This window comes from Nymphaea colorata, chromosome 6 (genome assembly GCF_008831285.2).
Source record: "Nymphaea colorata isolate Beijing-Zhang1983 chromosome 6, ASM883128v2, whole genome shotgun sequence".
Classification (NCBI taxonomy): domain Eukaryota; kingdom Viridiplantae; phylum Streptophyta; class Magnoliopsida; order Nymphaeales; family Nymphaeaceae; genus Nymphaea; species Nymphaea colorata.
The window spans coordinates 20,682,476-20,697,326 of NC_045143.1; the positions used below are offsets into that span (position 1 = coordinate 20,682,476).

The window sequence follows — 14,851 nt, forward strand, 5'->3', positions numbered from 1 at the left end:
GATTGTCTAAAAGTTCATCAAAAAGAATTTATCTAAGAAAACCTATTTGATTCTTTTTTTTCCTTTGTCTCTCCCTTGGGATATTTTTCGCTCATTACATCCTTTTCTTTATGATGTTTGCAAGAGACTATTGATACACATGCTTAAACATATGTTGCAACTAAATTTAGGACCTCGATCGAGGGTTTCTTATGGGACAGGGAGAGGAGAGACAATTGCAAGTTTATTAGCATCCTTGATGGAGATTGTTCGGACTACTGTGGCATGTGAATGTGTTTATGTCCGTGCTATGGTAATAAAAGCTTTGATTTGGATGCAAAGTCCAGATGAATCTGTTGAAGAGCTTGAAGCCATCATTGCAAGTGAGCTTTCAGATCCAGTGTGGCCATCAGCACTATTGAATGATGTCTTGCTCACATTACATGCTAGGTTTAAGGTAATATCTCTTGCCAGGACAACGTACCTATATGAAGCCAGCATTGGTCTCTCTCTCTCTCTCTCACACACACACACACACACACACACACACACACATATATATATATATATGTGTGTGTGTGTTTGCCTGTATGCATGTATATATATATATATATGATAAGGTGCTCTAAAACCACCTATATATATATATATATATATATATATATATATATATACACATGATAAGGTGCTCTAAAAACCACCTTTATTTTTTCATAAATATTATGTTTTGTGTAACCCAAATACCCAACTTTATTTTCTATAGACATTTTTTAGTAGAGAACAAAGTCTACTAGTTCTAGCATAAATATGAGTACTTTAATATCTTGAAAAGTCAATGGTCTGCAATGTGCCGAGTTTCAAGACTTGAAAATTCATGTTTAATATCCAAGTGCTATGATCTAAAACATCATTTGTGTCAACTAAATTATGTTGATGTATATATAATGTCTGATTCTAATAATGCAACTTCTGGACACACACACACGTGCGCGTGCGCATGCACAATTGTCTTGTCCATTTACCATTTATTTTTACATTTTGTTAGGGAACATGGTAGGGATTTGGTATCATTGGCCAGACATTGCATTGATGGTTTCCTCACGCACTAAAACACACAATAGTGGTGATCCAGTGCAAATTTTCTTGATTTGGACGTGTCTTTTTAAAAAACGTTGGATACTCCCCTTCAGTACCAACTTTCCTTTTTATGCATGATCCTTATTTTATTATTCTGCTTTGACTTCTATCCTCCATGAGATGTACCTGCTTGTGTGAATGTGCATGAGCATGTGTGCATCTATTGTCTGGCTGTCCTTTATTTCTTTATTTGTTTGCATAGTTGTTGCAGTGGTAGTGTTATGATGGGAAGACTTGCAAGTTCCATGTATCTGTGGTTGCGTGGTTGGCCAATATTCCTATATACTTATTGATCCAAGTGCAAAAGGTCTTTTGCAGTTCATTTGTGGCTTTATATTTCTTCTTAATCTGTTAGTTTTACAATATGTATTGCTTTTTAATCTGTTGGTTTTATACTATGTATGTGACATTTTCTTACTATACGGAAATATAGAATTCCAAATATTCTCTCCTGTATAACTAGATTTTTGTTCCCTCAATTTCTTAGGCTAGTCCTGACATGGCAGTCACCCTTCTAGAAATTGCAAGGATATTTGCAACTAAGGTTCCTGGAAAGATTGACTCTGATGTACTACAACTTCTATGGAAGGTACGCTCAGATCCTTTTCTAGTCGGCGAGCTCATTTCTCATGTTCTCTGCAATGCCAAAGTTTATGTTGTCTTCTTTTGGGTGCACACTTGGGTCTGTTGCTGTCTTTTTGTTTACCAAGAACATTTGTCTTAATGAAGATGGTTAGATTATCATGGGTATCATGGGTATGCGATTCTTCATTTTCCAATTCCTGCACTTAATTTCCCTACCTCTGCTGCCTCCATAGACCAAATGCTAGTAGCAGTTTAATACTTGTAGAATCAAAGCACTTCAAGCCCATGTTACTTGAAACATTTCTAGTAACTATTAGTGATAACAGGGTTTCTGGGTTTGGTAGATTTTACTTACACATGTGGAATATGTTGTGAAGTTACCTTCTTTAACTTCTGCACTAAATGGTGCCTTTCTCTCTCTCTCTTCTCCCCCCTTTCTCTGTCCATCAGTTTCTGATTGATTCATCTGCTGGCCAAGTTGAAAACCTAATGAATTTATCCAAACTGTTCAGAATTGGAATGTGGGTATTCTGCGGCAATGTTGTGAGAAGCGTACGCTTCTCACAAAAACATTGCGAGTCAAGGCGTTTTTAAGGAAAAACGCCTTGAGGCAGTGGTCTGAGGCGCACGTGTACCTGAAGCGTGCGCCTCATGGGTGTGAGGCGTACGCCTCACACATTGGCACACTTCTTCTTGAGGCGCAAGCCTCAAGGATAGAGTCATTTAGTGGCTTTTAATGTAAGGAATTAAAAATTAAATAAAATTAGACTCACACGTAAGTTACAAAAGTTAGTCTGTGGCTTGTAATGTAACCCTAATTAAACTCTCTTTCTATCCCTAACTGTCCTTTTCTCAAATATCAATCCCAAATCACCTGCCCCCACACTTTTTTCCAAGAAGGAGCTTTCTTCTCCACGGCTGAGAAGGTGAAAGGGCACGTCTGCTTCAAGGCACTCTCCACTACAGGCCTGGCTGCAAGGCACTCTCCAACTCACATGTGAGTTTAAATGTCTTCCTTCTTCCTGTTAGTATATAATACAATAGTTTAGTGATATTGAAAGCCACGTATGCCTTGGCCCCATCTTGTTAGTGTACAATAGTTTATAGATATTGACAGCAACGTATGCTTTGGCCCCATCAACAGCAGTTCATTTCTTCCATATGCCAATGGGTTTTTTGTCTTTGTTTACTATATTTCTTGTACTATGCTACAGTTGTTGAGATGTGGTAAATAAGGGAACTCATTAATGTGAAGATTAAAAAAACGATGGCTTGCAAACTTCTGTTGTTCTGATTGAAGTCTTGAAGGAAGGTCTTGGCTGCTTCATACGTAGACCAGCAAATGGCTGCAGCAAGCTCATGATCAGTTTTAATTTGGGTGCCAATTTTCTTTCCAACGGCGCTTTCATTTTTCAGCGTGCTTTTTATAAATTTATTAGGCGATAGAAGTGATCTTCTGGAGGTGGAGGATGAAAAGAATGACTATGATTGGTGAGGTCCTGTTCGTATACTCTTGGTTTCATGATGCATTTTGTGCCTACAAATTTGTCCATGAAGCTTACGCTTCAATTAACGCCTCGCCTCGCCTCGCCTCGCCTCATGAGAGGCTCAACGCCTCGCGTCGCTTTCTCGCCTTTTACAACATTGTTCTGCAGAAAGGAAACATTAACGGAGAATCCTTAATCTTAGTTGGTAGGTAAATTAATAATGGGAGTACTGGAGTGCTTTTCACCCTGGATAATTTCTATCTGATCTTTCTTGGAGTTCTTATCTTGAGATCAGCAGTTACCTGGGTTCTTTTCTTTCTCTCTGTTTTTTTTTTCCCTTGGTCCTTGTGTTTGTGGATTTGAATTAAAAAGTTGTTTTGCAAGAAGTGGCCACCTTAGTTAGCAAAATCCCGACCAGTTGCATAAATAGCAGGTCTAATTCCGCGATAAAAGAGCTCTGTTTCTGAACAGATTTGTCCATCCGTTCAGCCAGTCCTACTAGTCAGTTGAGTCTGTTACTGATTATTCTGCATTTATTTCCATATGTATTTATTTATTAATTTTATTTATAGTCAGTCTACTTGAATTGAGTAGTTCCAGTTAGGGTGTTGAATGGCCTATGTTTCACTTGCTATTTTGACAGCTTAGATGGTCATCTTCTGATAGCTGATGAATGAGCCTGTGTCCAAAGTCCAAACTTCACAAAAAGATTTTATTTACTGTTTATAAAAAATTTGCAAGTTTTTTTCATTTTACATTGCATAAACATGAAAATCAGGAAATTTATTGTGTAGCAAGTTTAGGCAACTGGACTATTGGGACTCCAGTTTGTATCAGATAGCAAGATGAAAGTTATATTGGAATTTTGGAACTTGCCCTCATCAATAGGCTATTATCATTATTAAAATGGTAAAATTATATTTACTTTTCAAAGACTGTAGTTTGGATTTGAATGCCTAGTTCTGTGAATTTCAAGGTATTATTTTTTTAATTCAACTATCATATTTTCAGACATGCCTTGTTGGGGCTGGTCCAAGTGGAAAGCATACAGCTCTGGAAGCAGTTACCATAGTTCTTGATTTACCACCACCTCAGCCTGGTTCAATGGCTGGAATTACATCTGTAGACAAGGTTTCTGCATCTGATCCGAAGTCTGCTTTGGCTTTGCAGAGACTAGTGCAGGCTGCGGTAAGCATGCCTTGGTAAAGAAGCAGCCAAGTGTTTTTAGCAGTCTTATTGGTATGTTGCTATCATATGCTATGTCAGCATTAAGCTCTCATTCTTCATGTAGGTGTGGTTCCTTGGTGAGAATGCAAACTATGCTGCATCAGAATATGCATGGGAGTCGGCAACTCCTCCTGGTACAGCATTAATGATGTTAGATGCAGACAAAATGGTGGCTGCTGCCAGTTCTCGTAATCCCACGCTTGCTGGAGCATTAACACGTCTTCAACGGTGTGCATTTAGTGGGAGCTGGGAGGTTGGAATTTCTTCTAAAAAACATGCATTTACTGTCACATTGGTCATTGGGATCAGTATCACTATGAACATATTTGAACATCAGCCTCAACTTTGTTATATTCTGAAATGCGTCAGGTTCGCATAGTTGCAGTGCAAGCTTTGACTACTATGGCAATCAGGTCGGGGGAACCATTTAGGCTTCAGATTTATGAATTTTTGCATGCTTTAGCACAAGGAGGAGTTCAAGCTCAATTTTCAGACATGCAACTTAGTAATGGAGAAGATCAAGGTGCTAGTGGTACTGGACTTGGGTCTCTGATTAGTCCCATGTTAAAAGTTCTTGATGAAATGTACAAAGCACAGGATGATCTAATCAGGTAGCTATTTCAATTGTTTATTCTCATGAAGGAGATTTATTATCTGTCATTAGCTTATTTTAAATTTTCTTATAAACAAGCAGGGATATGCGTAACCATGATAACAGCAAAAAAGAGTGGACAGACGAGGAGCTTAAAAAGCTCTATGAGACACATGAAAGGCTTCTTGATTTGGTATCCTTATTTTGTTACGTCCCTAGGGCGAAGTACCTACCTTTGGGACCCACCAGGTATGTTTACTGATTTCATGTTATTTAAGTGTCTTTTCTGCCACAACTTCCTCATGATATGCAAGTGATGCTGTTTGCTGTGTGAAAATTAAGACTGAAATTTTCTAATATCAATTGGAAGTTATAGTGATTTAGAGGCTTGGACTTATCCAATGGTCGGTCAGTTTATTATATCCAGTGTCATAGATATCTTGATATTGTCGAAAATATCACAATATTAATGAAAAAATAAGAAAAACGAAAAAACATGAAAATATTGGGTTATTTTTAGAAAGAAGGGAAATATATTTATCGCATTATTTTTGCTTTTTATCCCACCTTTTTCATTTTTCCTTTTTAACATCGATATCATCATGTATTCAAATTTAATTTTAAACTAAATTATTTTTCATCATTTTTATTGTTCATAGATCGTATGTTTCGGGTTCGGATCCATACCCGACCCGTCTTGTAGCCCGTGTTGGGCACTACTTAAGTCATGTAACCCTAATCCTTATGTGTTAATGATAATCTAAGGAGAGAGAGAGTCTGGCGGCTAGTGGGCACCGACTCCTCCTCATTCGTGGTTTTTTCTCCCTCGTGTTGAGGGTTTTCCACGTTACATCGTGATCGTTGTTCCTCTTCCTCTCTTTGTTCGTATTTCTACATGGTATCAGAGCCGTGAAGTTTCGACATTAACGTGTTGGAGGAGGCGCCCTGCACTGTTTATCGTCCGACGGAGTCACTGCTCATCGCCGCCGTCCGACGCCAAGACGTCCGCCGTCTGCCGCCGTCCGCCCTCCCGTCGTTCGTCTGCCGCCGTCCGCCCTCTTGTCGCCCGTCCGTCTGCCGCCGTCCGCCCTCCCGTCGCCCGTCCGGCTGCCGCCGTCCGCCCTCGCCACTCGTCCTCCTGTGCTCGGCGAGCGCCTCCAAGCGCCGCCCTCTGCTCTTGCGCCGCCAAGGGCTTCTGCGCTGCTCTCTGCTCCCGCTGCCATTTTCTGCTCCCGTTGCCGCCAAGCGCCTCACGCTCCGCCCTTCTGCCGACGCCGCCGTCTTCCACGCTGCAGTTGCTCCCTGCCCTTGTTGCTCTCGTCGTTGTGTGGGTCTGTCATTATGGCAGCCTCTTCTTCCTCGTCGATGGTCAGTCAAACTGAAATCGGAACTGTGAGACCCGAGAACGTTCCTGTGCAGGTTATTACTCTTCGCCTCACAAAGGAGAACTATTTCTCGTGGTCGCCGGCTATGACTATGGGGATTGCTGGCCGTGGTTGGATGACCTATATCGACGGGAGCAACCCTGAACCAGCAAGAACAAGTGGTGTGTGGCACACTTGGTTCCTTGAGGATAATCAAGTAAAAACGTGGATTGTCAACTCTGTCTCCGCTGAGATTCAGCCTCTTATCCTTCAGAAGAAGACTGCACGGGACATGTGGGTGGTCCTTGAGCAAATGTATGGCCAGAAGAAGACGGCCATTCGCACTTATCAAGTAATGAAGACTGTTTATAACCTCCGCCAAGGGACCTCTTCTGTTGCAGAATACTATGGGGCTTTGAAAGCCAAGTGGGAAGAACTTGACTATCACTCTGATATTCCGTGGCACTGTCCCCAAAAGCACTTCACATTGCCCAGGTATGGGAAAACAGAGTGTTCCTCTTTCTAGCTGGCTTAAATGATGAGTTTGAAGGTGTTCGGAGCCAGATTCTGAATTCTGGAGAGGTGTCCAGTATTGAAGATGTATACTCGGTTGTTGAAGCAGAAGAACAGAGAAGGCTGGTCATCAATGAAAGCCAGAGGGATCCTGGTCTCTCTCATGAGGGATCAGCCCTTGTGAGCCATGGACCTGGAGGCTTGGCTAGACCCCCTCGCCGATGCACACACTGCAAGAAGACGGGTCACACCGTCGATTACTGTTGGGATCTCCATCCAGACAAGAAAGGAAATAGAGGAAGGTCTTCTAGTGGGAAGACACATGTGCCTGAGGCGCCCAAATCCAGTGGGGAAAAACTCTCTATTTCGGCTGATCAGCTTCGTGAACTAAGGGCTTATTTGGGCAGGATCGATGTCAACAAGATCGAGACATCAGAGGAAACTAAAGCTAATCATGCTTTTGCAGTTATTGGCGATAAAGGTAACTCTTCTGTGAGGGAATGGATTGTCGATAGTGGTGCTACTCATCACATGACAGGTAATCCAAAATTGTTTCATGAGTATAAGTTGTCCTCGGGAAGGGAACGTGTTTCTCTTGCAGATGGTTCCTCTACCTGTGTGGCAGGCGAAGGAACTCTATCCTTGTTGGACAAATTTCATGTGCAGGGCGCATTACATGTCCCTCAGTTTCCTTTAAATCTCTTGTCAGTCAGTAGACTTACTAAAGAATTGAATTGTGAACTTATTTTCTCTGCCGATCGCTGTGTTTTGCAGGACTTGGTGACATGGAAGAGGATTGGGATTGGTTTAGCTTCTGATGGATTATATCGTCTTCCCATACGTGTGGCTACTGCTCTGATGACAGCGATCCGCAAGACAGATAAGAGAAGAGAAGATTGTCTTTAGTCCTTTATGTACTGGCATGAACGTTTTGGGCATTTACCTTTTGGGATTTTGAAACATTTGTTTCCAGACTTGTGTTCCTCCTTTGATTTGTCTTCCATTTCTTGTGATGTTTGTCAGTTTGCCAAACATGTGAGGGCTTCGTACCCTCTTTCTACTAGTTGTGTTAATGAAGCTTTTTCCCTGATTCACTCTGATGTATGGGGACCTTCGGGAATTCATACCCGTCAAGGTTTTCAATATTTTATCACTTTCATTGATGATTTCTCTCGTGCTACATTTGTGTACCTGTTAAAAGACCGCAGTGAGGTTCCTCGTATCATCGAGACATTCATTCTTCTTGTGCATACCCAATATGGTGCGAATGTTAAAACTTTCCGGTTCGATAATGCCCGTGAATACATGTGTCAGTCTGTTGAGGAGTTTCTTAGACAAAAGGAGATTGTTCATGAGACATCTTGTAGTTACACCCCCCCCTCAAAATGGGGTAGCTGAAAGGAAAAATCGTCAACTTCTTAATGTCACCAGGGCTCTTTTGTTTCAAAAAAATCTTCCTAAACACTATTGGGGTGATGCCGTTTTTACTAGTGCCTATCTTATTAACCGCATGCCCAGTCGTGTTTTGAATGGTAGGACTCCCCACTCGTTACTTCCTGGCAGTCGTCCACCATTCCTACTTCCTCCTCGTGCTTTTGGTTATGTATGTTTTATCCATGATCACAGTCCAAATGTCAAGAAACTTGATCCTAGGTCTATCAAAGGTGTCTTTGTTGGATACTCTCCTACGCAAAAAGGATACAAATGTATTGACCCTATTACTGGTCGAGTTTATGTTACGAGGGATGTTACCTTCTTGGAACATACCTCTTACTTTGGTGAGAATTCTCTTCAGAGGGAGCAGTCTGTGGGCAGGGAAGAGTATTCTCAGAGACATGAACTTCAGTTTACAGATTTTTTGGACTACAAGAAAGTAGAATCGCTTACTGCTGTTGATGTGCCTGAGAAGGAGGAAAGGTGTGACACTAGCATTGAGAAGGAAGGCCCTCGGTTGTTTGGACAGTTCTACTCTAGACGAGGTACTCGGACAGAGATGATGACTTGTGATGCTAGATCTACTTCCAATCCCAATGCCACTCATTCCCTGGATGAACCAAGTCCTACCGTGGAGACTGTGGAGACTCATGATGAGGTTGAAAAGAAGAATGAAGATCTTCCCATTGCCCTGAGAAAGGGTGTCAGGTCATGTACTCAACACCCCATTGGTAATTTTGTATCTTATTCTAGACTTGGAAAAGATTACAAGTGTTTTGTTTCTACTCTTTCTTTGGCTGTGATCCCCAGGACTGTTGCTGAAGCTCAAAGTGACTCCAAGTGGGCTGATGCAATGAAAGAAGAAATAGATGCCCTGAGAAGAAATATGACATGGGAAGTGGTGAAGATTCCTGAAGCCGCTCACTTAGTTGGATCCAAATGGGTGTATACCATCAAGTACAAACTACAAACCAGATGGGAGTGTTGAAATATATAAAACTCGACTTGTGGCCAAGGGATTTAGCCAGAAATATGGAATTGATTACTTGGAAACCTTTGCTCCTGTTGCGAAAATGAAGACAGTGAGAGTGGTTATATCCCTAGCTGTGATGAAGGAGTGGAAGATGTATCAACTAGATGTTAAGAATGCATTCCTCAATGGTGACCTCGAAGAAGAAGTATATATGCATATGCCTCCAGGATATGAAGAACCAGAAAAATATTGTAAGCTAAAAAAGGCCTTATGTGGCCTTAAGCAATCGCCCAGAGCGTGGTTCGAACGACTGAGAAGAGTGATGATACGTCATGGATACAAACAAGGAAATGGAGATCACTCTGTTTGTGAAGAAGAAGGAGAGCAGGGTTACTCTCCTGCTGGTCTACGTAGATGACATGATTGTCACGGGAGATGATGAGGAGGAGATTATCAAGCTAAAAGGGTTACAAGCTACAGAATTCGATCTCAAAGATCTTGGCAAGCTAAGGTATTTTCTTGGTATGGAGGTTGCTAGGTCTAGCACTGGTCTTGTACTAAACCAAAAGAAATACACATTAGATCTGCTGGAAGAAACTGGTAAATTGGGATGTAGACCTACTCCTAACCCATTTGACACTGGGCACAAGTTGAGTCTTAGAGATGGAGAGCCTCTCTGTGAAGAAGACAAGGGAAGATATCAACGTCTGGTTGGGAAGTTGATTTATCTTACCCTCACGAGACCTGATATCACTTTTGCGGTGAATGTTTTGAGCTAATTCATGCATGCACCAACCGATGCACATCTGAAGGCTGTGGACAGAGTACTATGCTACCTGAAGAAAAATCATGGCAAGGGACTCCTGTATGTGAAACAAGAGACTGTGGAAATCGAGGGCTATTCTGATGCGGATTGGGCAGGTTGTGGTGATACCAGATGATCTACTACAGGGTATTGTGTCTACTTGGGAGAAAACCTTGTTGTATGGAGAAGCAGGAGACAGGATGTTTGCTCTAAATCTAGTGTAGAGGCAGAATATAGGGCAGTTGCTATGGGAGTGTCAGAATTACTATGGTTGAAGATATTGCTGACTGACATTGGAATAGAGATTGAAGGACCTATGAAGATGTATTGTGATAACAAGTCTGCAATCAACTTAGCCAACAATCCTGTTCTTCACGACAGAACAAAGAATGTTGAAACTGATCGTCACTTCATTCGGGAAAGAATTGATGCGAAAGAGTTGATCTTACCTTACATGAAGTCTGAAGACCAAACTGCTGATGTTCTGACGAAAGCTCTTCCTTCAGCTTCATTTGAGAGGAATGTATCCAAGTTGGGCATGTTTGATATGTATGCCCAACTTGAGGGGGAGTGTTGATAGATCGTATGTTTCGGGTCCGGATCCATACCCGACCCGTCTTGTAGCCCGTGTTGGGCACTACTTGAGTCATGTAACCCTAATCCTTATGTGTTAATGATAATCTAAAGAGAGAGAGAGTCTGGCGGCTAGTGGGCACCGACTCCTCCTCATTCGTGGTTTTTTCTCCCCCGTGTTGAGGGTTTTCCACGTTACATCGTGATCGTTGTTCCTCTTTGTCACACCCCGACCTTTTAACCCTCAAACTTTTTTTTTTCTAAACATAAAGCATCGAGGTGTGACTACCCAACAATTCTTCAAAACAAGGGGGCGAACTTTCATTTATATAACCATTTTGTTTCATACAAATTCACATTTATGTGCATGACCAAAATGCCCCAAAATCATAACATTGATGCCTAACAAAAAGAAGACATCAATAAAACCAAAACATGACGCGCCGGCACTACAAACGACAATACCAAAACCTCCCCAGTATGACGTGAGTGAAGCCATCTGCTCAACCTGTTGCCCCGGGGTCCGCCAAAACCTGAAACCTGAAACAGAAAACAACTGAAGGCTCAGCCTTCGTAGTATGGCAACAAGCCAGGAAAATGCCAAACCCTCTCAAGTAAGGCTCAAATAAAAGAACAAATATCAACCCATCTATCGTCATGTCGTGTCAGAGTACGACACGTAAAAGCCACTTGATGGCCACACTAACACAACGTCAGTCACATGCAAAGCATGCTTAAACATAACACGTGCATTCATATCATTCACATATACGTCAGTCACATGCATTCTATCATACACATTACATTTTCATTAACTTTAGTGCATTAACAGTTCCTGTGGGTGCAACACAGGCACGTGCACACTGCGGGCGGCCTGCAGCCGAGAGACAACCCCCGTGGTGGCCCATAACAGTATGGATCCGTTTCACCCGCTGCAGCGGTAGAGCACTCATCCCTGGATGTGTGAAGTCCAAGGTGAGATACTCAGCCTTCCCTAGGACACCCAGGTTGGGAAGGCGGGAGCCCAACGCTCCAAGCACAACACACAACAGAACTCTGGAGCCTTGCACCGCCTGCGTTCCGACAGGCGAGACCAGTGGCGAGAACGGGACGTCTCCCAAACACACAGCCACATCCTACTGGCCTCTCATCTCTTAATCATTCATTATTATCATTAGAATAATGCATTCACAAACTGAATGGCTAGCTCATGAGGTTGGTACACTCCACGAGTGCATTCACACCTCCAGTTGCCTCCACACGAGGTCTACACATAACACTAACAGTCATAGCTAGCCGTCAAACAATATGGGTATAATTACCCTCTATTTCATCGATTTGCATCGTTGCCCATGGCAATGCATATGCAACAACGTACACATTCATATCAATCATCACATCAATCCTCACATCAATCACGTCAATCACCTCTTTGAAAAACTTAGCCAATCCACAGAGAGTAGTCTCGATCTGCGGTTGGCTCGTAGCTGTCCTATGCAGTTATCATTCTATGATGCTTTCTAATGCACAATTGGGGTCGAGGAGACACTCGACTCGATACCCCGCCTTATCTGTCCTAAACAGATATCAATTCTAGCATGCACATGCCAATGCGTAACATTTTCAAAACAAAAGACTAATAATCTTTCTAACCCATTCATATCATATAAGCAACATACATATACTCATTCACAAAGCAGTCAATCAATTTAACATCACAATCCTAGGATCCCTTGATCCTAGGAGCACACAATCACACATTTGCCCCAGGCAGGGATTTGCTTTGAATGTCGCCATACCTGTGGCGCGCTCACCAAATTCTTCAAAATGCCTCAAGCTTCGAACTCAAGGTCGACGGGATGTGCCCGGTGCACCTACAAACATAAACAAGAATAAGGTTTCTACGAGATACCTACACAATTCAAACAAAAACGAACAAATACAAAATAAAATCCTTGAGGCACGTGTCGTCGCCTCAAGAGGGTGTCGACAGGTAGTGTCGACCAACAAGCTCTCCAATAGGCCTCCTCCTTTACGCCTTGACGTTGCCTCAAAATATCAAAACCCTCAACCATCAATCAATCCATCACTAATTCCTTCCTCAATAACGTTCTTTAATTAAGACATCAATCCCAAAGTCACATCCAAATACGTATATTTTTCCTAATTAACTTCATGATACACCCGTTCAAGGAAGTCTGCGCTACACTCCCTAAGACGGTTCTAAATCTTCCCCACAACCTCACAATCTCTACCATGCTTTCCTAAAGCTTCGAAAATTAATCCATCATGCTTAAACGATCATTAAATACATGAATCATTACTTCCCAACGCAAATCCTAAGTTTCCCCCAAAAACAAAATGACTAACATGCGTCCCAAAAACATCAATTCTAAGCTCTAGCATGCTCGAACAATAATTATACATGCTTTAGAAGATAATATTCATTACTTTGAGCTTGATTAGGTATCGTTCGCCCCAAAACAAGCGTCCAAACTGCTACAACCCTTCTAGCAACCACTTAACACGTCCGATCAAGTGCCAATGCTCGAGATTGCTTGCTGTCGTTGCTCACTACACGCCCTACTAGCTGGTAAGAGGGGAAAAACGTCCCTAAACTGCAATCCAACCCCAAAACGCCATAAAAAGAGTCAACACACGTCCAAATAAAGTTCAACACAAAATCTGTTGTTAGGAGAGACCCACGGTAGTAGTGGGAAAAGCTGAAATGAACTAGAGAAAAGGACGCTGACAGAGAGAGGAGGGGTTCGGTCAAGGGGGAAAACGGCAGTGGGGGTGAGAAAAGAGAGAAAGAGCAGGTGGGGGAGTGCGGGTGAGTGAGAAGAGGGATTGGGTGGGAGAGAGCTAGCAGAAAGGGCAAAGAGGGTGGCGAGGGGGAGGAAGAGAGGACGTGCGGCAGAGAGGGGTAAATCGCACAAAAGAGAGGGAGAGTGTTTACCAAAGCGTCGCCGCCACCTCCGTCGCCGCCGCTGCCGCTGCCCCCTTCCGTCACCTTCACCGCTGCTCCACCCACCGCCCTCGAGCTTCACCAAGCTACAGTCGTAGCAGACGAAGAGGGGAAAGACGGAGAAGAAGGAAAGACGAGGGAGGGGAGGCGGAGTCGGGCTCGCTCACGCGTGAGGGGCTCGGGTCCGGGTCTGGACCCTGACCCGACCCGTCCTACCAAACGACGAGCGTTACACTCTTCCTCTCCTTGTTCGTATTTCTACATTTATCATCATTAAAATTCTTAATCTTTTTATCGTTTTTATCTATTTTTATTTATGTTTTTTATCATTTTTTGATTTATTTCATTTTTACTTTTTTTTTTTACTTTCTAAAAGTTTTTCTGACTTTTCTTGGGAAAAACAACTTTGCCAAAAGATACCCGAGAAAATCCTGCTGTTAAAAACCCAAGAATGATATGTGAAAAGGATTATATCATTGGGAAATACTACCACTTGTCCTCAACATAGATACCTAAAAAAGGGAGAAAAGGAAAAAATGAACTGTTGCGAGGGTCAATGGAACTGCAGATCCTTTTAATAAAATCTATTCTGATAACTCTTTCTTGATAATACTGTTTAATAAAAAAATCAGTCTAATAGCTCCGTCAGATGAACAACAAATTTTCGAGACATAGCGAGCCTTATTATACAATTCACAAAAAGTTATTTTTTAATTTTCAACATTCATCAACACACCCTTGCCAGACCCACAATTGAGTTTTTTTTTCAAAGGTGCATGCGCAGACGCACACTCTCCACACATGCCATAGTGAAAAGCAATGTTATCACTGCCGTATCGTATTGTGTATAGGTCGGGCCGACCTATACGCCGTATCGTAAATGTATCGTAACGTATCGCAAAATTAATTTTTTAATTTGTAAAAAATATTAAAAATTTATAAAAAATAGAAAAAAATCAGAAAAATTCTAAAAAAATCCGAAAAAACTAGTAAAAATCAGAAAAATTCAAGAAAAATGTATTTAAAGGAACATTCATCATTCATGTATATGAAGTATGACCTGTGAAGTATGCATATGAACAAGACATTCCAAAATAAGAAATCAAACATTCAAAAAACAAAATAACATACTAAGCAACCCAAGAGTATTCAATTACATCACAATTCATAAGTTCAGAAGTCAAAACTCAGAACATATTGACATAGTTTTTAAA

The 14,851-nt window shown here is 41.9% G+C and overlaps 1 protein-coding gene across 2 annotated transcripts in view; it reads left to right on the plus strand.

Moving 5' to 3' along the window:
- The window catches only part of LOC116255737 (uncharacterized), a 73,084-nt gene that overhangs the window by 34,661 nt on the left and 23,572 nt on the right, over positions 1-14,851 (plus strand). Inside the window, exons 14-19 of one of the 2 annotated variants that reach the window (XM_031631687.2) lie at positions 171-436; positions 1,604-1,705; positions 4,200-4,376; positions 4,480-4,668; positions 4,785-5,026; positions 5,110-5,256. In XM_031631687.2, the coding sequence (XP_031487547.1) occupies positions 171-436; positions 1,604-1,705; positions 4,200-4,376; positions 4,480-4,668; positions 4,785-5,026; positions 5,110-5,256 (1,123 nt within the window). The remainder of the gene's footprint in view (positions 1-170; positions 437-1,603; positions 1,706-4,199; positions 4,377-4,479; positions 4,669-4,784; positions 5,027-5,109; positions 5,257-14,851) is intronic. The other variant, XM_031631688.2, reaches the window with a different exon arrangement.